General features: G+C 41.4%; 1 protein-coding gene across 2 annotated transcripts in view; it reads left to right on the top strand.

Moving 5' to 3' along the window:
* The first annotated feature begins 3,512 nt into the window (after nucleotides 1-3,512).
* BTBD1 (BTB domain containing 1) overlaps nucleotides 3,513-22,756 on the top strand; it is a 45,201-nt gene continuing 25,957 nt past the window's right edge. The window contains exons 1-3 of one of the 2 annotated variants that reach the window (XM_082647842.1): nucleotides 3,513-3,997; nucleotides 14,546-14,702; nucleotides 19,378-19,483. In XM_082647842.1, coding sequence (XP_082503968.1) covers nucleotides 3,591-3,997; nucleotides 14,546-14,702; nucleotides 19,378-19,483 — 670 coding nt within the window. In that variant the 5' untranslated portion in view covers nucleotides 3,513-3,590. The remainder of the gene's footprint in view (nucleotides 3,998-14,545; nucleotides 14,703-19,377; nucleotides 19,484-22,756) is intronic. The other variant, XM_082647841.1, reaches the window with a different exon arrangement.

The raw sequence follows: 22,756 nt of genomic DNA, 5'->3' as shown, positions 1-22,756 counted from the left end.
TAAGTTTTGGTATATATATATTTTTAAATTGATGTATAGTTGATTTACAATGTTGTGTGGTATATTGTGTTTTGTTTTGTTTTTTTGCAGTATGAGGGCCTCTCACTGTTGTGGCCTCTCCCGTTGCGGAGCACAGGCTCTGGACCCACAGGCTCAGCGGCCATGGCTCACGGGCCTAGCCGCTCCGCGGCATGTGGGATCTTCCCGGACCGGGGCACGAACCCACGTCCCCTGCATCGGCAGGCGGACTCTCAACCACTGCGCTACCAGGGAAGCCCATATATTGTGGGGTTTTTTAAGATTTTTTCTTTTTTTGATGTGGACCATTTTTAAAGTCTTTATTGAATTTGTTACAATATTGCTTCTGCTTTATGTTTTGTTTTTTTGGTCACGAGGCATGTGGGATCTTAGCCCCCTGACCAGGGATTGAACCCACACCCCTGCATTAGAAGGCAAAGTCCTAACTACTGGACCGCCAGGAAGTCCCTGGTATTTTGCGTTTTCATTTTCATTTGTCTGTAACTATTTTCTAATTTCTCTTGTGATTTCTTCTCTGTCTATTGGTTGTTTAAAAGTATATTGTTTAGTTTCCACAATTTTGTGAATTTCCCCATCTTCCCTTTGTTATTGATTTCTAACTTCATCTCTTTGTGGTCAGAGAAGACATGTCCCATGTTCACTTGAGAAGAATGTGCATGTTGTTGAGTGGAGTGTTCTGTATATGTCAGATCTAGTTGGCTTATCAGGTTGTTCAAGTCCTCTATTTCCTTACTCATCTTCTGTCTGGTTGTTCTATCCATTACTGTGAGTGGGATATTGACGTCTCCAACTATTACTGTAGAACCGTCTATTTCTCCCTTCAATTCTGTCGGTTTTTGCTTCATAAGTTTTCAGCCATTATTTCTTCAAGTGGTCTCTCTGCCCCTTTCACTCTCTCTTCTCCTTCTAGAACTCCCACAGTGTTGTCTCTTTTATGAGGGCCTGTAGTTCTCTTAGGCTCTGTTTGCTTTTCTTCAATCTTTTTTCTTTCTGTTCTCTGCCTTGACGACTTCTATTGTCTTATCTTTAAGTTTGCTGATTCTTTTTTTCTGCTTGCTCAAGTGTGCCCTTGAATTCTTCTAGCAAATTTTTCATTTCAGTTATTGTACTTTTCAGCTCTGGAATTTCTTTTCGGTTTCTTTTCAAGCTTCCTATCTCTTTATTGATACGTCTGTTTTGTTCACACATCATTTTCTCGATTTTCTCCACGTTTTCTTAAGTTAGCTGAGCATCTTTAAGATAGTTGTTTTAAAGTCTGTCTAGTATATCTGCCATTAGGTCTTTTTCAGGAACAGTTTCTGCTGATTTATTTTTTTCCTTTGAATGGGTCAAACTTTCCTATTTCTTTGTATGCCTTGCGATTTTTTTTGTTGAACACTGGACATTTGCATCTAGTAATGTGGTAATTTTGCAAATCAGATTCTCCCTTTTCCCCAGCATTTGCTATTTTTGTTGTTTTGATTACTGTAAAATCTGTCTCTTTGCCAAGGATCAGCCTGAGGTATAAACTTAAGGTCTTCTCAGGTCTTTTCTCAGCCTTTTGGGCATGTATGGTTACTTTCTAATTTTCCCCATGAATACAGTTGCTTTTTAATATACTAGTCTTTAATACCTGGCTCCCCAAAAGGTAAAAAGTGAAAATGAAGGACGGGGGTGGGGGGGTGGGGGGAGGGAAGGTGCTGGTCCTTTAAATCCTCAGGAAGTCACTTCAGCTAAAGCATCTTGCAACAATGGAGAGAGGTACTACAACAACAATAGCTGCCCCCTCTTTGTACATTTGTGTTCAGAAGCAGAAATCAGAGCACAGATCCCCAGTGTTTGGAGGATAGGTGCCTTTTTGCCCTCCCTGGCTCCTCCTACAAGCTGTTGACTGAAAAAAAAATGCACAACGTTAGAGTTGTGAGTTAAGTTTTATTTGGGGCAAAATGAGGACTATAGCCTGGGAGACAGCATTTCAGATAGCTCTGAGAAACTGCTCCAAAGAGTGGGGAGGTCATATATATGTGATTTTGGTGAAGGGGGAGTACATGCAATCAAGCACATATTTTTTGAAGTTTTCTGCTAGTCTTGTGAAGTTTACTGCTAGTCACAAGGAGCAGACATCACCGTAAAGGATTTTAGTGCTTTTCTAGATATGAGGAGATACAAGAATTGGACTCCTGAAAATATCTAACTATCCGAAGACCTGTTCCGCCAGTTTTTCCCAGAGCACAGAGGGCCTCATTCCCGATCTCCACCCTGAACTCCTTTCAGGGGGTGTTGAAGGTCAGCAGCTGCAGCGGCTCATAATTTGATCCTTATAGAGGTAGATGGCAAGTGCCAATTTGTAGGTGACAAAGCTGTGTGCAAGCTGCTCCGGGAACACGGGTACTGCCATGCAGCTGGTGGTGACGGATGGGTAGCTGCTACTGTGCAAAGAGCTCAAGTTGACCAAAATTAACAGCGATTTACTGTCCAAGTCTTCCCCTAGAAGTTACCAGCCTTCAACAGAGTCCAGAGTGCCAAAATAAGTACATCAGACAGATTCAGCCAGTGGAATTGTTATTTAGGTGGGGAGTCAGATTCCTGGTGCTTCCTACTCTGCCATCCTCCCAGATCCTCTATTTCACTTATTTTCATTGTTTTCATTTTGGTAAACAACTGCTTTTGGCTATGCCCTAGCCTTGAGCTCAACTTTTGTGTTCCACAAGTTTTGATAACGCAGTGTCTTCATTTTTTTTGCTGTTAAATTATGACTTTATTGTCCCGTACCAGATAATGCAGCCTGTACTACTTGTATTATTTTTGCTTTGGTACCTTTGAGGGTTTTTTTGAGATTTAAAATACGGTTAATTTTTGGTAATGGGTTAAAATACATTTTAAAAAATGCCTGAGTCCACACAGATACCAAAATTAGAGACAGAACAGGAAGAAGGAGGAAAGGGAAGGCTGTTAGATGCAGAGGGTCTCCAAGCTGTGCTCCAGGGGTACTACAGGAGCAGCGGCCCTCTGGAGCGGTGACTTGGACGACACTGGGGGAGGGGGCTACGTGGAATCAGGTCGTCCCCTCCCACATGCTTTGCCGGCTATGCCCTCGGGCCCCCTCCACTTCCAGGCCTGCGACTCCTAGAAGGAGAGCCTAGGGACCTGTCCTAGATACAAGTGGGGGGCGCTGCAGCTGGTGACGAGGGGCCTGAAGGTAGGGAGGGGCGAGGGCTTCGGGGCCCGCAGGTCTGAGGAGGCGCCCGTGCCGGGCCGCATGTAGCCCACCGAAGTCCCACCACCCGGAGCGCGGGACTCGGGTAAGCTCGGTGCGCCCAGGGCGGCCCAGACGCCGCAGGGGTCACCGTCCCCTCCAGGTCCGGCCTGGGCGGCCACGCGCGCCTCCGCCTCCTGGCCCAGCGGGGACGCGCGCAGGGCAGCTCAGGGCGGGGCCGGCGGAGGCGCGCGGCCTCCGGAAGCGCCTTTCCCGGAAGGCAGGGAGGCGGTGCCGGCCTCGGGGGGCGGCCTCGGCGATGGCGGCTGGGCGGCGGGAGCGCTGTCTCTAGCCCGCAGAGCAGCGCCGCTGGAGGATGGCCTCGCTCGGACCGGCAGCTACGGGCGAGCAGGTCCCGGGGGCTGAGGCGGAGCCGGGCGCCGCGGGGCCGCCGCCGCCGCCACCGCCGCCGCCGTCCTCTCTGGGGCCCCTGCTACCCCTGCAGCGGGAGCCGCTGTACAACTGGCAGGCGACCAAGGCGTCGCTGAAGGAGCGCTTCGCGTTCCTCTTCAACTCGGAGCTGCTGAGCGATGTGCGCTTCGTGTTGGGCAAGGGCCGCGGCGCCGCCGCCGCTGGGGGCCCGCAGCGCATCCCCGCCCACCGCTTCGTGCTGGCTGCCGGCAGCGCAGTCTTCGACGCCATGTTCAACGGCGGCATGGCCACGACGTCGGCCGAGATCGAGCTGCCCGACGTGGAGCCCGCCGCCTTCCTGGCACTGCTGAGGTGAGCGGCGGGCACCGAGCCGGCCTCCCCAACCCCGCTCTCCTTACCCTCCTTACCCTCCCGGCCTCAGTTTCCTCCCGAGTCTGTGATGCTCGGGAAGGGCGAAACCGAAATTTGTCGGCCGGGACGGCTGCCCGCCGGCTGTGAGAGTAAATATTAGTGTCTAAGGCCAATTAGCGTGCGTTTTCACATTCCAGTAGCGGGTTGTTGCCCACGCTTGGGAATTAGAGAAGTGGTGAGGACAGAGTATGGGTCAGGTTGTCCTGATTGCCCATTTGCGACATTTTAGATTTTTGTTGGGGAAGAGGGATACTTGGGAAGTCTTGTAGACGAGATGACCTTTTAAATTTTTTTTAAATTTATTTTTACTTTTTTTTTTTTTTTTTTTTGGTACGCGGGCCTCTCACTGTTGTGGCCTCTCCCGTTGCAGAGCACAGGCTCCGGATGTGCAGGCTCAGCGGCCATGGCTCAGGGGCCCAGCCGCTCCACGGCATGTGGGATCTTCCCGGACTGGGGCACGAACCCGTGTCCCCTGCATTGGCAGGCGGACTCTCAACCACTGCGCCACCAGGGAAGCCCCTATTTTTACTTTTATTTTATTTTTATCCTCTTAACGCCTTTTTCATTCGTGTTAGTTGTCATGATCCAGGACAGTGAATATCAAACAAGTAAGTTTGGCTTTAGCTACCTTTTGTTCCTGCAGATAAGGTTATGTTTGCTTAAAAACGAATCTCCCTTTCGATGTTAAGAGTTTGCTTTTTGATTACTTGAGGATAGAAGATTGACTTCTGATTAATTTTATTTAATGGAAGGGAGCTAATAGTTTGGCATTATTAGCTGTTATTCATGAAAGGCCGTTTCGGAACGTATAGGTATTGTTTGCTACAATTTTACAAATGGGACTGCAGCCCAGAGAAGTCAAGTAACTTGAAGAGGTAACAGAGCCAAGTCATACCAGAGGCCATGTGTGTTTCATTATACCAAGATGGTTTTATCTGCCTGAGTAGAATGTATCATTAAAATAGCAGTCTTGGGTGGTACTGAGACAAAAACAGGTAGGTCAGTGGAAGAGATAAATACTCCACAAAGGCTCACAGCTCTCAGGAAGATCAAGGAAATTGAATACAAAGTTAACACAACACAGGTAGAAAAGAAATCTAAAATCCCATTAATAAGTGGATAAAGACAGGATAGATAACTTAGGGAAAGAAAAAATAATAATTAACAATGAATGTTTAACTTCGATAGTAATTAAAGAAGTGCACATTAAAAAATGTACTTTTCCTCTTCCATTAAACCCTCCAGTTTTTTTTTTTTTAAGATAACATCTGGGGAGCCCTCTCTGACAGAGGTGGTGGTAAAACAGTCTGGCACTGTAGATTGTTTTCCCCACAGGTAGGAGGTATTCAAGTACTGAAAATGTTCCCCACAAAAATATTTAAGGCAGGATTATTTATAGTAGTGAGGAAGTAGTCAAGCAGAGAGAATGCTTAGATAAACAGTGATAGGTGCATTTGATGGAATGTAGTGCAGCAACTAAGTATGATATTCATGAAGACTAGGTAATAATATTAATGTGGAAAATGTATATAATTAGCATTTGAAACTGTGCTCACTATGATTAAAGACTGGGAAAAGAAACAGCAAATGTATACTTAGAGAAAAGGAGAGAAGGAAATATACCAAAATGCTAACCAAAGTTGTGTTGGAATGGTAAGATGATGTTGACTTTTCTTTTCTCTTTGTTTCTCATATTTTTTGTAATTTAGTTCAATTACATTTATAAAGGGGGAAAAACAACTCAAAAGCTAGAATCTAGATCATTTTGGTTTTTGGTTTGAAGTCAACCAGGAGGATTGGTTATAGCTCATTTAGATTTTCTAAACTAGAAGTATTCTTTAATGAGCTGTTGGTCCACCTGCATTGTAATCACCTGGAGTACTTGTTAAATTTGTAGGTCTCTTCCCTCGTTACAATATTGTAATATTTGGAGGTGGGACCTTGAGAGCATATTTAATACTCTCCCTAAATACTGATACGTGAGAGCCACTGATCTAAAAATATTGTTGGGTAGCTTTTTCCTTTAAAAAACATTGAGATTGCTAGGATAAGAATGTAGAGGGAAAATGCTGATTTCATACTTTCACTGAAGCTGTTGATCAGTCAATACTTTCCCATCAATAGAAAATAAGTGAATTAATCTGAGTCCTTGAAATTTTCCTGTTTTCAGCGTAGTCATGTTATTTGTCCTTCAGGTTCTAGTCATTGTTCTATTCTGGAAGTGATTTTTAAACTTAGGTTATTTAATGGCTGGTTATGAAGCATAGGTGCTGTGCTTACCTATTATTGCGTGACAAAAAGATGTCTCACAGTACTTGCTGAGGTGGAAAAGCAGGTTAGCTTGGGCATATTTTTATGTTTACAACTTGAATTAGTTAATATTACTTAAAGGCTTTTGAACTTGAGTTTGAAGCACTTTAAGAAACTGCTCACTTTGATCTGCCAGACCTTTACGTGATGTTCTTTAGTTGCTCATTTGAGAAATACTGCCTCCCTTGTTATGGACTTCGTCTTCTTTCTCTCTTAAATCCACATATCCAGTCCTGTTCATTCCATCTGTTTAGCAATCTCTTGAATCTTCTCTTTATCCCAAGCACCTTTACCATAGCTGAGCCACCTGCTGTAAAAATCTCCTCTTTTATTTCCCCACATGTACCCCTAATCCCTTCCGATCATTCTTTATACAATAGCCGAAGTAACTTTATAATTATACAGACCTTATTATATTCTTTTCCTAGTTTAAACCCTCCCAATGCCTCCTGATTGTTCTTAAAATAAATCCGAATCCTTAATGTGGTCTCTAAGGCCCTATCTGATCTGAGACCTGTCTAAAAAAAAAAAAAAGAAAAAAGAAATACTGCCTCCCTGTGCCAGTCACTGTTTTAGATATTGGATACAGCAGTGAACAAGAGAAAGTCCCTGCCCTCGTGGAGCTTATTATCCAGTAGGGAGAAACAAAGATATAATGTCAAGTACTGGTAAGTATTTTAAGGAAAAATGATCAAGTCATGAGGGAAGGAGCATTCTAAGCAAGGAAAAACATGTTTAAAGCCCCAAATTTCTCCTGTTAGAGGAATTGCAAGAGTAAACCAGTGTGATTTGAGCAGATAGAATACAGGGGAAAGTGGTAGAAGATAAGGTCAAAAAGGTAGGCTGGCCAGTGTCATGCAGGGCTGTGGAGCCTGTGGAAGGACTTGGATTCCCTCTGGTGTCTGGTGGGAAGCATTTGAACAGGGGAGCGATATGATCAGGTTTACATTTTTTAAAAACTCATTCTGGCAGTTGTTTGGAGATTAGACTGTGGAAGTAGTAAAATGAGTAGCAGGGAATTGAATAAAAGAGGCTCTTGCAGTAGTTCAGGCAAGAGCTGATGGTGGGTTATATATACCAGGGTGGTAGTGATGGACATGATGAGAAGTAGTCAAAATCTGGATATATTCTGAAGGTAGAACCAAGAAGATTTACCAGACATCCAAGGAGGGATATAAGATCAGCCAGTTAGAAATACGAACCTGGAGTTTAGGGAAGAGCTGCTTGCTGAATATAAATTTGAAAGTTAAGAGTAAATGGTATTTAAACCATGAGGCCAGGCGAGATTACCTAGGGAAGGAATGTGTAATAGACTGTGAAGAGAAGGAGGTACAAGGATGAGCTCTGGGACCCTCCAGCATGTAGAGATGTAGCAGAGGAGGAGGAGCATAGGATGAGACTGAGCCACAGCTGTTAGTGGAATTAGAAGGGAAAACAAGGAGCCCACGTGGTGTCCTGAAAGTCCTCTTGAAAAAAATGCACCAATAAAGAGGGAGTTGTTGACTATGTTAAATGCTGCTGAGAGTTGGGTAAAATGAGAACATTGAATTGATTATTGGTTTTGACAACATGGAGGCTATTGATAGCCCTGGCAAGAGTGATTTCAACAAAAGGATTAGAGTAGATTGGGGAGAAAATATGAAGTGAGGAGCTGGAGACCACTAGTGTAAATAATCCTCTCGGAGTTTTGTTGCAATGAGGAACAGAGAAATGGAGCGGTGGCTGGAAGGAGACATGGGTTCCTCAGGTGACAACTATTCCTCAGGTTCTGTCTTCAGCTGTCTTCTTCCTTTCTCCCATTAACCCATGGCACTACATACTCCCCCAGCTATATTGCCAAACTTGTACTCAGCCCGAACCCAATTTCCAACTGCACAATCACAAACTAATGTCTAGTACCCATACAGATGGACATGTCAACAGTAAAAATATCTAACACTTAATGAGTGCTTGCCACGTTCCGCTTACCATTTATTCCTAAGCACCTTGTGGGAACTCAAATTTCAGAACAGTCTTTGAGGCAGGCACGCTTATTAGGCCCTGTCTCAGTCAGCTTTTGCCACAATAATGCTATAAAGCACCCCAAAACTCAGGGGCTTAAAAAAGACAATCATTTATTCTTCCTTTGAATATTCTTGTTCTGTGGGTCGGTTGGGGATTGACTCAGGTGGGCTTGGATCCAAGCTGTAGTTTGGTTCCAGTCTGTTCCATGTGTTTCTTATCCTGTTTGGACCAGTCATGAAGGTTCAGCCCCCTTCTCTTAATTTTTTCCAGCATTGCTTCAGACAGACCACTGCCTTTAGACTTAGCTCTCTCCACTCTTCACACTGTTAACAAAGTTATTTCTCTCACATCCAGACATTATCACAATTCCCCTGAATCTCTTAATGTCTTCTTTTTGCATACAGGATGCAGTTTAAACATTTCAGCAGGTGTACAAGACCTTTATGATTTGATATCTATTCCCCTTCCTCTCCATCTGCTCAGTGCCCCAACTCTACTGATGGCCTTTCCCTTATTTTAATACTTGCCTTCTAAAGCCTCCTTGCCTTTGTACTTAGTCTTTCTGCCTAGAAGATTTCCACACTTAATTACCACCCTTCAGATATACTTCAGGCTTTATCTCCTCTATAAAACATCATTAATTTTGCACTCTGCCTCATCTAATCTCTTGTAGCAAGTTTTGTATCTATTGCTGTACAACAAACAGCTCCAACACTTAGCAGCTTAAACATGGTTTTATTATCTTTCAGGGTTGTGTGGGAGGTTCTTATAGCATATTCTTCAGGTCTCCCATGCAGTCATAGTCTGATAGCAGTTGGGGCTGGAGTCATCTGGAGGTTTGATTCAGACTGAGTTGGCTGAACCTTTTTCTCTCTTTCTCCATGTCTTCTCCAGCTGATCTTTCCAGCAGGGTAGCTTGACTTCTTGGGTAACAGCAGCCCATGGCTCCAGAAAGCACAAAAGTAGGAGCTGCCAGGCATCCTCAAAGTTTAGGTCCCAGACTGGCATTGTGTTAGCTTCTGCCACATTCTGTTAGTTAACGAGAGGCAAACAGGATTAGCCCAGATTCCTTATGGGACAGATCTGTATAAGGGTATGGATAGTAGGAGGCGTGATTTATTGGTGCCATCTTTAGAGATTAGTTATCAAACCATGCCTAATGCATAATTCTGTTGTAATTATGACATTACTTTTTAATCATTTTATTACCATACCATAAGCTTTTTATGGGCGGAGCTGTCGCTCTCATATTTGTATTTCTAGGACCTGTCTCAGTGTCTTGTTATTATATAGTCCCTCAATAAATGTTTTTGAGTAAAATGAAAGAATCAGTAGTGATACACAGTTTCTTGTACATGATCTTGTGATTTTTCTAATTTAAAATGAAATTTTTACCTTAGTCTTTTAATTTTTAAATTAGATTAAATGTAACCTAAGTTTTATCTTTTGGAAAGCCATTCATCTTCGGGGAGAAATCAGAAATAGTTTGATGACCTGTAATTATTTCTCTGTGCTCTTGTCCTTAGAGGTAGTGTATCAGAGCTGAAATGTTCACTTTAAAATACAAAGTATTGTGCTAGTATGTTTAATTTTTAATTATATTTTGTAAACACTGGCTTACATAGTTTGTTTAATATAGCAGTTTTAGTAATTAAATAGAATGTAGAGAAAACATGGATGTATTGATAAAATATGAATCAAGGTGATTCTAGGATTTTCAAGCAGCCTTTTTTCTTATTAGAAATGAAAATGGTTTCCCTATCAATGATAGCTAGAAACCTGTACTGAATTGTCTAGTCGGCTAACATGTATTCATTAAGGCTTAGCCAGGTGCCCACACTTTGTCCGATGCTGTAGGAAAGATATAGGGAAAAATATAAGAAACACAGAGTTCCCTTTCTTATTGTTTATAGTCTAGTATTTATTTATAACTTGCATTGCTCCAAAAAGAATTTAAAATGTCATACAAGAAACACAAGGATAAGAAATAAAACAGAGCCAAGATGAAGCTAATACAAAAATGCATGCTATAGGTACTCTACAAACTTAATTTTGATAATTTTAGCAACTATTACAAAAAGAGAAACCTGGCTAGTCAGTTACAATTCATAGTGTTTGTAGATTAAAAACAAACCAACTGCTTAGGAGATGCACAACTCTGTCTGACAATAAGATCAGTTAAAAAAAAGGCATTACTGGGACTTACCTGGTGGTGCAGTGGTTAAGAATCCGCCTGCCAATGCAGGGGACACGGGTTTGAGCCCTGGTACAGGAAGATGCCACATGCCGTGGAGTAACTAAGCCCGTGCACCACAACTACTGAGCCTGCGCTCTGGAGCCTGCGAGCAACAACTACTGAGCCCGTGTGCCCTAGATCCCACGCTCTGCAATGAGATGCCACCGCACCACAACGAAGAGTAGCCCCCCCTCGATGCAACTAGAGAAAAGCCTGCGCACAGCAACGAAGACTCGACGCAGCCCAAAAAAATAAATTCATTTATTCATTACTGTCATTCAGTTATTCATTACTGACATCAGTGTATCCTCAATCTATGTCTTTAGATATAAATGTAGATGTTTCTTAAATGTATTCGAACCAAAGGTATATTACTGAGGTGTAATTTCATAAAAGCAATTTGAATGGGGTTTTGGACCATATAGAATAGTCTAAAAACACAGTTCTTTGGTTCCTGGAATGTTCTTCCTGCCCTCTTTTCATCTTTTAGATCTCAGGTAGAAATTCTTGTAGGAAGCTTTTCCAGATCTCCCTGTCAGGGGCCCCACTTATAGATTCTTAAAGAACCATGTACTTCCACTTTGTGGAGCTGGTTTCCTTAAGTTTGAATCTACTCAAACAAATGATAATAAAGGCCCCACATTTCAGCTCTATATTTTATAACTCTAGTAATTTTTGCTTGAAAAAAGATTAAGACAGATGTAAAGACTTCTTCCTGTTTTGCCCTTAAAACAAAAACTTCCTAGGTTTCTGGTTTAGGAAGGGAACTGAGCATGATGTTAGCCTTCTCTCTGCCCCAGTTAAACTGACTGTAAAGAAATACAAAAGAAAATAAATCCGTTACAGTGAAGACAAAAAAAAAGGAGAGAGATTGGAAGCCAATCTGGAAAAGGAACAAAGCAGTTGGAAGTGTGTTGATGATGAAATGGAGTGGCCAAGTCTGGAGCCCAGAATCCAGAGCATGAGGAACTACAGTGGTGGTGGGAGCTGCCTTTCCTGGCTGAGCTCCAGCATGGCTCTAGGTGGAGAGTTGGTAGTGAAGAGGGTGAAAATGAGAAGGTAGGGTTAAAACATGGGCATTAATTTAAAGCCTGTTTATAGGCCATCCCCTCAAACCCCCTCTTGTATGCTAACTCCTGGTGACATCCGACAGGCTCCTCTTTAAATAAACTAGACAAACCACCTGGGGAGAACTAGGGTGCTGATTTGGTTTAGGGACTCCAGGGTAATGGCATGGGTGGCGGCGGGGGGGGGGGGGTTGGTCTCTAACCTAAAGGCTGCCTTCCCACTCCAATGCAAGGTGCCAGTCAGCGAGCCTCCCACATGCACAGCTCCCAGCCACCCTTTCCATTTTGGAGAAGGTTTTAGCTGGAAAGCAGTCCTATACTTACACAGCAGCAAAGAAAACTTACCAGCTACCAGGATATTCAACTGGAGATAATCATTAATCTTTTGACGTATAAGGAAAATCAGAATATGAAAAAGACCAAGAACAGCTGATCCTCAAGGAAATAGGTAATTCAGGGAACAGAAAGGAACTTTTAAAACTTGGAGACTTGAGAACATTTTTGCATCCATAAAAAGGAGACATAGTGCTGTGGAGTTAAAAAAAAAAGGAACACTCAAGAAAGAAGCAAGAATTCTTAGAAATTTAAACATGTGATTGCTGGGGAGAAAAATAGAAGGGCTAGAAGACTGGCAAGGAAACCTTCTGAAATGCAGAGGAAAATAGAAATGAAGCAATATAAAAATAAACAGCTAACATTTACTGAGGCTAAGTATTTGTCAGGCATTATTCAAAACACTTTGTGTATTTTAACTGATATTAATCCTCACCAGAGCATTATGAAGTAGATACTGTTATCCACATCTCTTTTCAGAGAGGAACACAATGATAACTCGTTTAAAGTCACATAGCTGTCAGGTGATGGAATAGGCTCAAACCCAAGCCATCTCTCCCTGAGTCCAGGCAAATTAAAACAGCCCTCACCTGACGGGCCTGATAGTCTAGCACTGAGAGCAGCCAGAAGCCCAGAAATGGCGTGTTATGGTAGACAGCTCTTGCATTTCCTCAGCCTCTGTTTCCTCATCTTTAAAATGCAGGTAGCAGCACCTACCTTCCTTGTGGGAGGATTAAATGAATTGGCATCTGTCAGATGGTAGCGACGCAACAAATGTTCATTTTCTCTCTCTCCTTTTTATTCATTCCCCTACCCCTGACTATAAGGGACTAAGTGGTTTTTTCATTCCCTGTACTCATCACCAAGTGGCACCTGATGTTAAATGAGTATTATGAGGGTGATACAGATGGCTGACTTGAAAGGTTTTTGAAAAAATGTTTGAAAACAGTGTAATCTTGGAAAAAGCAGCAACCTTCACTTTTGAACCTGAGACATAGGGAAGTATGAGAATGCACAGCCTCCACTGGAGGTAGTTGTAAGGATAATGATATTATTAGAGGAATGCCAGCATTTGGTTAGGGTGGGATGTTAGGGGGATGCAACAGGCTAGAATTTCATCTTGGGCGGTGAGTCTGCCCACCAGAATAAAAGAAGAAATTGAAAAGCAGTGTATAGGGACATGAAATAGAACTTCCTTTCCTCACTCACTTTACTGTATAGAGTGTTCTGAAAGATGTTAATGGGTTTTCTTTTTTTTTTTAAATAAATGTATTTATTTTTGGCTGCATTGGGTCTTCGTTGCTGCGTGCGGGCTTTTTCTAGTTGTGGCGAGCAGGGGCTACTCTTCGTTGCAGTGTACAGGCTTCTCATTGCAGTGGCTTCTCTTGTTGCAGAGCACAGGCTCTAGGCTCACGGGCTTCAGTAGTTGTGGCTCGCGGGCTCTAGAGCACAGGCTCAGTAGTTGTGGCGCATGGGCTTAGTTGCTACGTGGCACATGGGAATCTCCTGGACCAGGGCTTGAACCTGTGTCCCCTGCACTGGCAGGTGGATTCTTAACTACAGCGCCACCAGGGAAGCCCCCTAATGGGTTCTCTTAAACTCTTATTTTACGACTTGGGTCCTGGGAATATAAGTGTAATAAGTGTTCTTTCTAAGTCTTTATTATTGCTAAAATGAAATACTTGTTCTTAATGCCTTATTTCTCCAGCACCCTCAGCTATGCTGAGTGTAGTTGAGAACTGGGCAGTAAGCACAAAGGTCTCTGAGGAACCACAAAGGAGCCCTGGAGTGGATATGCAGAAGCTTCAGTATAGTTCAGCAAGAACTGCCCAGGCCTTCTCTGAGAATCTTATGCTTTATCTGCACTTCTAGGAATCTGATTTATCTAGTGACCTAACAGTTAGAAGCAGCCAACCGGGGTGGGGGAGGAGGTATTGGTTTGATAGTATTTTGAAAGAAAGTTGGATCTAAATACTCAAAAGCACATAGCAACATGGGGTCATTTAATACACTATTAAACTGTTTTATTCCTCCAAAGCCCCAGTACTCTAGTCTTTGGTCATAATGCTAATTCTGGGATAACAAAGAAAGGTTAAAAAATGCCCAGAATAAGAAGACACCATTATCAGGAAATAAATGGATGTTTGACATTTAGAGATGTGAACTTAAGCCATCTGTAGATTTGCTTACATGAACATCCTTTGATGAAGGAGAGATAAATGAACCACTCATCCTAAGCTGCTGTAGGTGCTAAAAGACCTCTAAAAATTTGACTTGGAGACATGAAGATCCCATGATCTTCACTTAACTTTAGTCTCCTCTATAAATGGACACTGCCTACCTCTCAGGATTGAGTCAGAATAAAATGAGGTGATGTGTGTGCACATGCCCTTGTAGCCCTGGAAAGTTTGATGTACTTTTCAAGTTATTTTTCACTTTGCTCATTATCTTTTAAAATATTCCTCAGAGGTTTAACACTGATGGATTGCTTATCTAGAACCCTACTGATCATCTCTGCAATTTCCACTTGTTTCCCAGATTTCTGTATTCAGATGAAGTTCAAATTGGCCCAGAAACAGTTATGACCACTCTTTATACTGCTAAGAAATATGCAGTCCCAGCCTTGGAAGCACATTGTGTGGAATTTCTCACCAAACATCTGAGGGCAGATAATGCCTTTATGTTACTTACTCAGGTAAGTAAATGTAGCTAAGGTATGTATCATTTAGCTTTAAAAAGTGGGTACAACTATATATGAATATTTACTGTTTCCTGGAGAATTAGTCCTAGATTATTATTTTAAAGCATATGAAATCTTCTGGTATGATTCAGGAAAATACATCAGAGTCATATAATTTTAGAATAGAAAAGCAAATTAGAGTTAATATATCATATAATAGGTAAAGAAACTGAAGCCTTATATAAATAGGGCATTATGACTCCAAGTTATATAACTGTTTAGGATTGGAGTTGAGGTTAGTATCCAGCATTGTTCCTGCTATGATTGAGAGTATGATAGCATGAAGCTTTCTGGACATCTTTGTTCTTGATTTGCATTGGGTCTGAAATTAAGATTGAATATTTCAAGTCCGGAAAAGTTGTAAGATGTACTGTCTTCTGTCTTTAAGCTTTCTGACCCACTTCTGGAGGAGTTAGAATTTAAGAATATCCTTACTTTGACATTTAAAAAAGTTTTCACTGAGTATACTATACATGCAGAAAAGTACACATATCATAAGTGTACAGTCTGATGAATGTTTACAAACTGAACACATCTATGGAACCATTAACCAGTCTTTAACTTATACTATTTAGCATCTGTTAAATGCCTGTAATCTGAGCTCCATACTTGAGATATAAATAAATTGTTGTTGTTCTTTTTAGACAACGTTATGATACCCTTTTACAAATTTGTTTTCAGAATTCTAAACTAGTCTATATAACCCTGTGCTAGGGGTTGAGTTGTGTCCCCCAGAATTCATGTGTTGAAATTTTAATCCCCAGTACCTCAGAATAAAACCTTTTGGGGAGATAGGGTCTTCACAGAATTAAGCAAGTTAAAATGAGGGGGGGGTAAAGTCTAAGCTGATAATATATAACCCTACTGAATATTAGTAATGGAAATAATCATGGCTGTTCCTTAGCCTAACTGTCTCATTTTCCAAATGAAAAATCTAAAACCTGGCTAGTTAACTACCTGCCCAAAGTCTCACAACAGGCTAGGTGGGGCCAGAGTCCAGAGCTCAAGTTTCCCAGTTCTACATCCATTTTTGGTTTTTTTATTTTTTTGTTTGTTTGTTTTTTTGCTGTACGTGGGCCTCTCACTGTTGTGGCCTCTCCCGTTGTGGAGCACAGGCTCTGGACGCGCAGGCTCAGCGGCCATGGCTCACAGGCCCAGCCGCTCCGCGGCATGTGGGATCTTCCCGGACCGGGGCACGAACCCGTGTCCCCTGCATCGGCAGGCGGACTCTCAACCACTGCACCACCAGGGAAACCCTCTACATCCATTTTGTCATACCAGAAATGACTGATGGCATTTTTTTTTTAATCTTTGGCCGTTAAGTATTTATAGTTATAGAAGAAAGAACATGCTGATGTCACCTCTTCTTAGACATAATCACAGAACTCCATGTCTGTATATGTTGTATTCCAGACACTAAACTAGTCCCTTTGTATATATTATCACATTTACTCCTCATTACAGCTGTGCTGTTGTTTATTATTATCCCCATTTCAAAGATGAAGAAATGGAAGCGTAAAGAGGTAAATATGTTATATAACATGAGACAGCAAGTGGTAAAAGTAAGGTCTCAACCTTAAACCAGTAAGATACAGTGATATTGATGATAATAATAGCAAAATGTATTGAGTGAGTATTGTGTGCCAGGTACCATTCTGAATACTTGGTATGCATTAATTCATTTAATCTTCACAATAACTTTAGGAGATGTAGCTATTCTAGGTGAAGATTTTCTTATCATCCCCATTTTATAGACAAGGAAATTGAAGCACAGGGAGGTGAAATAACTTGACCAAGATTATATAACTAATAAGTGATGTCTCCTTGCATTTTTTTCCTCTTTTGAATTTGTGATGAAAATCCAATAAAGACGTTGATAGTCATAAGATTCTTTATTGTCTAAACAATTTTGTTGTGTGTAGAGAGGGTCACTTAACTACTCTTCTTTTTTAAATTCAGTCATAAAATTTAGAAACCAATAGGACTTCCCTGGCGGTCCAATGGTTAAGATTCTGCACTTCCACTCCAGGAGGCACGGGTTCATACCTGATCGGGGAACTAAGATCCCGTATGCTGCACGGTATGGCCAAAAGAAAAAAAAAAATTAGAAACCAGTAAATTAAACTTTGACGATTAAAATACGCTTTCTAGGGCTTCCCTGGTGGCGCAGTGGTTGAGAGTCCGCCTGCCGATGCAGGGGACATGGGTTCGTGCCCCGGTCCGGGAAGATCCCACATGCCGTGGAGCGGCTGGGCCCATGAGCCATGGCTGCTGAGCCTGTGCTTCCGGAGCCTGTGCTCTGCAACAGGAGAGGCCACAGCAGTGAGAGGCCCGCATACCGCAAAAAAAAAACAACAAAAACAAACCAAAAAAAAAAACCACTTTCTAGTTCAGGAGGCCAAGGTGGGGCCTGAGAGTCTGCATTTCTAACAGACTTTCAGATGATGCTGGTGCTTCTGGACTACACTTTGAGTAGCAAGGGTTAACAGATGTCACTGAGAAAAAGAAATTTTTTAGTGTCTCATTGGTCTTAGAACTCAACATTACTCCAAAGTTTTCATGGTGGGGTCATGTGAATTAGCCCACAAATTGTCATGTGAACGTCTTGTTCCTGCCAAGTGAGTCATTTGAACTGAGCATGTTCATTTACTTGAGAGGACCTATGCTAGCTTCCCTCTAAAACAAAGAGCCAGTATACTGTACCAGCATAGATTACAGAGGGAAAAACACTCTCTGTGAAGTGATACAATCATTAAAAATAGTGCTATTTTATCAGGCAATGCCAGACTCAAACTAAATTTAGAGAAAATTTATTTTACTCTTAAGTAGCAGCAGTAGATTCTAAAGGAAACTTGATACTGTATCTGAGTGACTGAAATATTGCTACTCTGAATTAAATAATTTTTACCAAAAATTGTTTTTCCTAGAGTAAAATATCAATTTTTGCATGAACACTAACTCACCTATAAAAACTGAGTTGGCCAGTTAAAATATCTGCTGAAGTTAGAATTTTTAAAATGTACTATTTTTCATATTTTAAAAATACAAAAACTATGATCCTAGACTGGATCCCATGCTAGAAGGAACAGTGTTATAAAAAGCATTATTGGGCCAATTGAAAAAACTGAAATACAGACAGTAGACTTCTGTTTTGTCCATGCTATTAAATGTAAACAGAGGTGACTCTAGGCCAGAAGGAAAATTGGTCATTGGCACACCTATCATCGTATCTCCTTTTTCAGTGTTATGGTTTTTTAAGAATTTCATTTCTCCTTTTTCAGTGTTACAGTTTTTTAAAAATTTCAATTGAGTTTGAACGCCCCCATTTTTAAACTTTTTTTTGAATTATAATATGCATCCTAATAAAGCACATATTGTAAGTTTGACTTCTGACTTCTTAAAACCTAGATTAGCTTTGCTAAAATCATACAGTATACAGTTGATCCTTGAACAACACGGGTTTGAACTTTGTGGGTCCACTTATATGTGTAATTTTTTCAGTAGTAAATACTATAGCACTACATGATTAGTGGCTGATTGAATCCAAGGATACGGAGGAACCTCGGATACAAAGGGCCAACTATAAGTTATATGTGGATTTTGACTGCACAGAGGGTCAGTGCCCCTAACCCCCAAGTTGTTCAAGAGTCAGCTGTAGGGCTTCCCTGGTGGCGCAGTGGTTGAGAGTCCGCCTGCCGATGTAGGGGACACGGGTTTGTGCCCCAGTCCGGGAAGAGCCCACATGCCGCAGAGCGGCTGGGCCCGTGAGCCATGGCCGCTGAGCCTGCACGTCCAGAGCCTGTGCTCCACAACGGGAGAGGCCACAACAGTGAGAGGCCCGCGTACCACAAAAAAAAAAAAAAAAAAGAGTCAGCTGTATACTCTTTTGTTCAATATATACAGTACTTTATTTTGCTTACCATTAAGTTTGTGGGATTCCTTCATATTGTTGTGTGTAGTTGTAGATCGTTCATTCTCATTATTGTGTAATATTCCATCACGTGAATTTACTTATTTGCTCCTCTGTTGTCAGGCCTAGTTTTTGCTTAGGTTCCCAGAACTTTCATGCTGTAAAATTCTTGTACTTTATTCTCTTCCCCCAATCAAAATAGGAAATGGAAAAAAAAACTGATCTGTTGGTACTGGTATGCTTGACAATTGATATTACCATTTAGTGAAAAGATCTTAAGACTTGGACTTAAGTACTGGCTTTGGAGCATAACTAGCTAGATGTTACTGGGCAAGTCAGTATACCTCTCTGAGCCTCTGTTTCCTCATCTGGATAATGGGATAATGTCTGCCTTGTGTAACCTAGAGTGTTTCATTAAGGGTAACATAAGTGATGTATAAGAAACAAGGCAATGCATATATAGGCATATGAAAATAAAATTTAACAGGGTTGTTAGTGGTAATATGAATTAATTGTTATCTCAGCAGGGCATTTTTGCTTTTAGCTTTTATTTCTGATTGTGGAATGAAAAGTTTTAAGCACATATAAGACATTATAATTGTATTTTAAGTATGTGTTTTTATATAATTAGCAATTAAAATTGTTTACAGTATTAGCTTTGAATATGTACAGCCTGAAGGTAAAATAACTATGAAAATAACTAACTTTTTATATGTTTAGGCTCGATTATTTGATGAACCTCAGCTTGCTAGTCTTTGTCTAGACACAATAGACAAAAGCACGATGGATGCAATAAGTGCAGAAGGGTTTACTGATATTGATATAGGTAAGTTCACTGTGAATTAAAATGTTACCTTTTAAGTACAGTAATGCCTTACTAGTCAGCCTTGTGGGCAGACAAGCTGTTTTTAAATTAGTGGGTTTTCCAAGTGATTTAAGTCTACCTCTTTAAGAGTTTTGCTTTCTTTATTTTGCTGAAATATTCCTAAAAGTCTTAACTACCTCATTGCCTTTTAAAAGATGTCAAATCAAACAAATATTCATTGAATGCTCACCATATGCATGGCATTATACTAGAGTCCTATAAGAAATACAAAGAAGGGTAAGATGTGCATTTTCTTAAGGAAACTATCATCTAATTGGAGAATCAGGGAACAAATATGTGAAAATTAAGATTTAAGACATTAAATAGAAGAGATGACATATGGCAAAATGTGACTTACGCCTTTTCTGAACTAGATACATAGAAAATAATTACTATGCAAATCCAGAACATGAAGAGAGCACCTCACATAGGAGTGTTAGGAAAATCTTGACCCAGAAGGTTCTGACATGGGCCTTAGAGAATGGATAACATTTGGTTAATGAAGAGGGGAGGGCATTAGAGGCAAGTGGAACTGCACGAAGAAGTGTGTGTAGAGGAAGGGCGGTGCAAGGCAGGTGAAAGCCAGCTTGTGGAGGACAGTGCAGTGACAGGCTGAGGAGTTTGAATTTTGTCGTGTAGGAGAGCAGAGAGAGCTGATCCAGGCTTATGACTTAAAATATCACCATCATGAACCCATAATATCTATCTTTAATCTTACCTTTTTCTGGGCTCCAAATTTATATACCCAACTATTTACTTGACATCTTCATTTGGAGATTTTATAGGCATTTCCAACAACACAGCTAAAAGAGAGCCATTGATTTCCCCCAACTCCCTGTTAAATCTTTTTGTTCCTTTCCAGTTTTCTCCTCATTCTTCCCTAATGGCACCACCATGCGCAACTAAAAACCTAGAAGTTATTCTTGATTACTCTCTTTCTTTCATACCCCACATGCAGTTTATCAGCACATGCTCTCTGCTCCCCACTCCAAATGTATCCTGGGGGAATTCCGTGGCAGTCCAGTTAGGACTCGGTGCTTTCACTGCCGGGGCCCAGGTTCAATTCCTGGTCGGGGAACTAAGATCCTGCAAGCAGCGCAGCACAGCCAAAAAAAAAACCACAAAGGTATCCTGAATCTGACCATTTCTTACCATATCCATTGCTCCCACCTAGTCGAAGCCACTGTTCTCTCACCTGGATAACCTCTGTGGTCTCCTATTGTCTCCCTGCTTCCACTCACCCTTGCTTTCATACTGTCCATTCTCTACACAGCAGCAGATTGTATCACATCCTTGCTTCCAGTGTCTTCCCACTGCAGTTAGAATAAAATTCTAACTGCTTACAAAACTTACAAGATCCTATGTGATCAAGCCTTATATTAGTCAGGGTAGGCTAGGCTTGGCTGTGGTAACAAATAGACCCCAAAATGCAAGCTCAACACATTTGCACAAATAAACCCCCAAAATGCACACTGCTCCAACACAGTAGAAATTTTTTTTACACTCACGCAGTCCAAGGAAGTGTTCCCGGCCAGTGAGTGGCTCTCTTCCATCTTGTGGCTCTGCCATTTCCTACAGCCTGCTTATTATTTGTGTCTTGCTAGCAAATGGGAAAACGCCTGGGCAAGGAAAATACCCACATCTTAAAAGCTTTGACCTTGAAATGGCACCCTCATTTTGCCTCTTATTTCATTGGACAGAATTCAGTCACCAGATGCCACCTAACTTAAGGGGAGGCTAGGAGATGCAGACTACTCACATCCCAGGAAGAAGAGAAAACAGAATTTTTGTGAAGAGCTGGCAGTAACTACCTGCCTCCTTCTGTATCTGACCTTGTCTCCTACCATTCTGCTTCTCATTCACTATGTTCCATATGCACTGGCCACAGTTATTTCAGTGTTTTTGAGCCTTTGTATTTTCTGTTCCTTCTGATTGGAATCCTTTTCCCCATGAAAAGGATTTCCCCATGAAATCTTTGTGTGGCTACCTCCTTTTAATCATTCAGATCTCAGGTTAAACAAGACCTGAGACGGGCCATCTCACGCCTACATAAAGTACCATATTCCCCTAAACAATCCCTGTTCTGTTACTCTGATTTATTTTTCTCATAATATGTATCACTCTCTGAAAATCTTATCTTGGTCTTCGTCTGAATATGTATATATTGATTGTCTACCTCCTCCTCCTAGATTGTACACTCCTTAAAGGCAGAGACTTTGTCTTGTTTACCACTGTATCTCCAGCACTGAAAGTAGTAGAACATAGTATGTGTTCAGTTAATAGTTGTTGACCAACTGGGCTGACTGGCTATGTCTAGAATGTTGCCTTTCCTTCCCACCTTGGCTAGTTCTCACTCAGTCTTAATGTCTTGGCTCAAATTATAACTTTCTTAAGAACTGCTGCCCTCCCCTCTTCCATGAAATTTAATATATTCCTGTTTCAATAACATCCCTTTCTTAGTTTGCCTGTCTGCTGCACATTACCTTGGGAAGGATTTGTGCTCTTCTTGCATTATCCTGAAGGGCAGCGACTAGATTTGGTTCCCCCCCAGCACCTGCACGTTGTGTGCTATTGAATTTTTGTTGAGTTACTGGATGTTTGAGAGCCCTAAGCACTGCCCACGTTGGTAATGAAACATTGCTTAATCCTAGTGTCCTTCCCTTTAAGGAGCTATCAAGTGCTCCACTTCAGTCTACTGTCATTTGAAATAATACTGCCTGCATCTGGGTGACTCACTCCGAGAAGTTGTTTTGTAAATAGCTCCTCCACTAGGCATGCCATTGGATCCTGGGAATCTTTTTTTTTTTTTTTTTTTTTGAGGGTATTAAATTATTTATTTATTACACATGATAATGGATGATACACAAGCTTCATTCCCATCTATATCTGGTACCATAATCCAATTTAGATATATTGCATAGGATGTGCCAACAATCATATATTAATAATCAGAAAACTCCATGACTTGGCTTGGGTGACCCTTTTCGCGGTGAACTCCAGGTCACAACACAGTAACTGTCAGTTCATCTGCACCAAGGTTTCGGAAGACAATAGCTTCTCCACCAGAGCAGGTTGTAAATAAATTTTGAATGGAACCTGGCATCACCCTGAAGGAATACTAACTTCACACTTTTGGGGTAGTTTACCAAAATGGCTTCAGAGTAGACTAACTTTACACAGCATATTTAAAAAAAAGACACATTTATTCAGTGTCATGATCAGACTATTACATTT

The sequence above is a fragment of the Grampus griseus genome (assembly GCF_964374135.1).
Source record: "Grampus griseus genome assembly, chromosome: 2".
Taxonomy (NCBI): Eukaryota; Metazoa; Chordata; class Mammalia; order Artiodactyla; family Delphinidae; genus Grampus; species Grampus griseus.
Note: the sequence above shows the minus strand (reverse complement) of the source record. Positions and strands in the feature narration are given on the sequence as shown.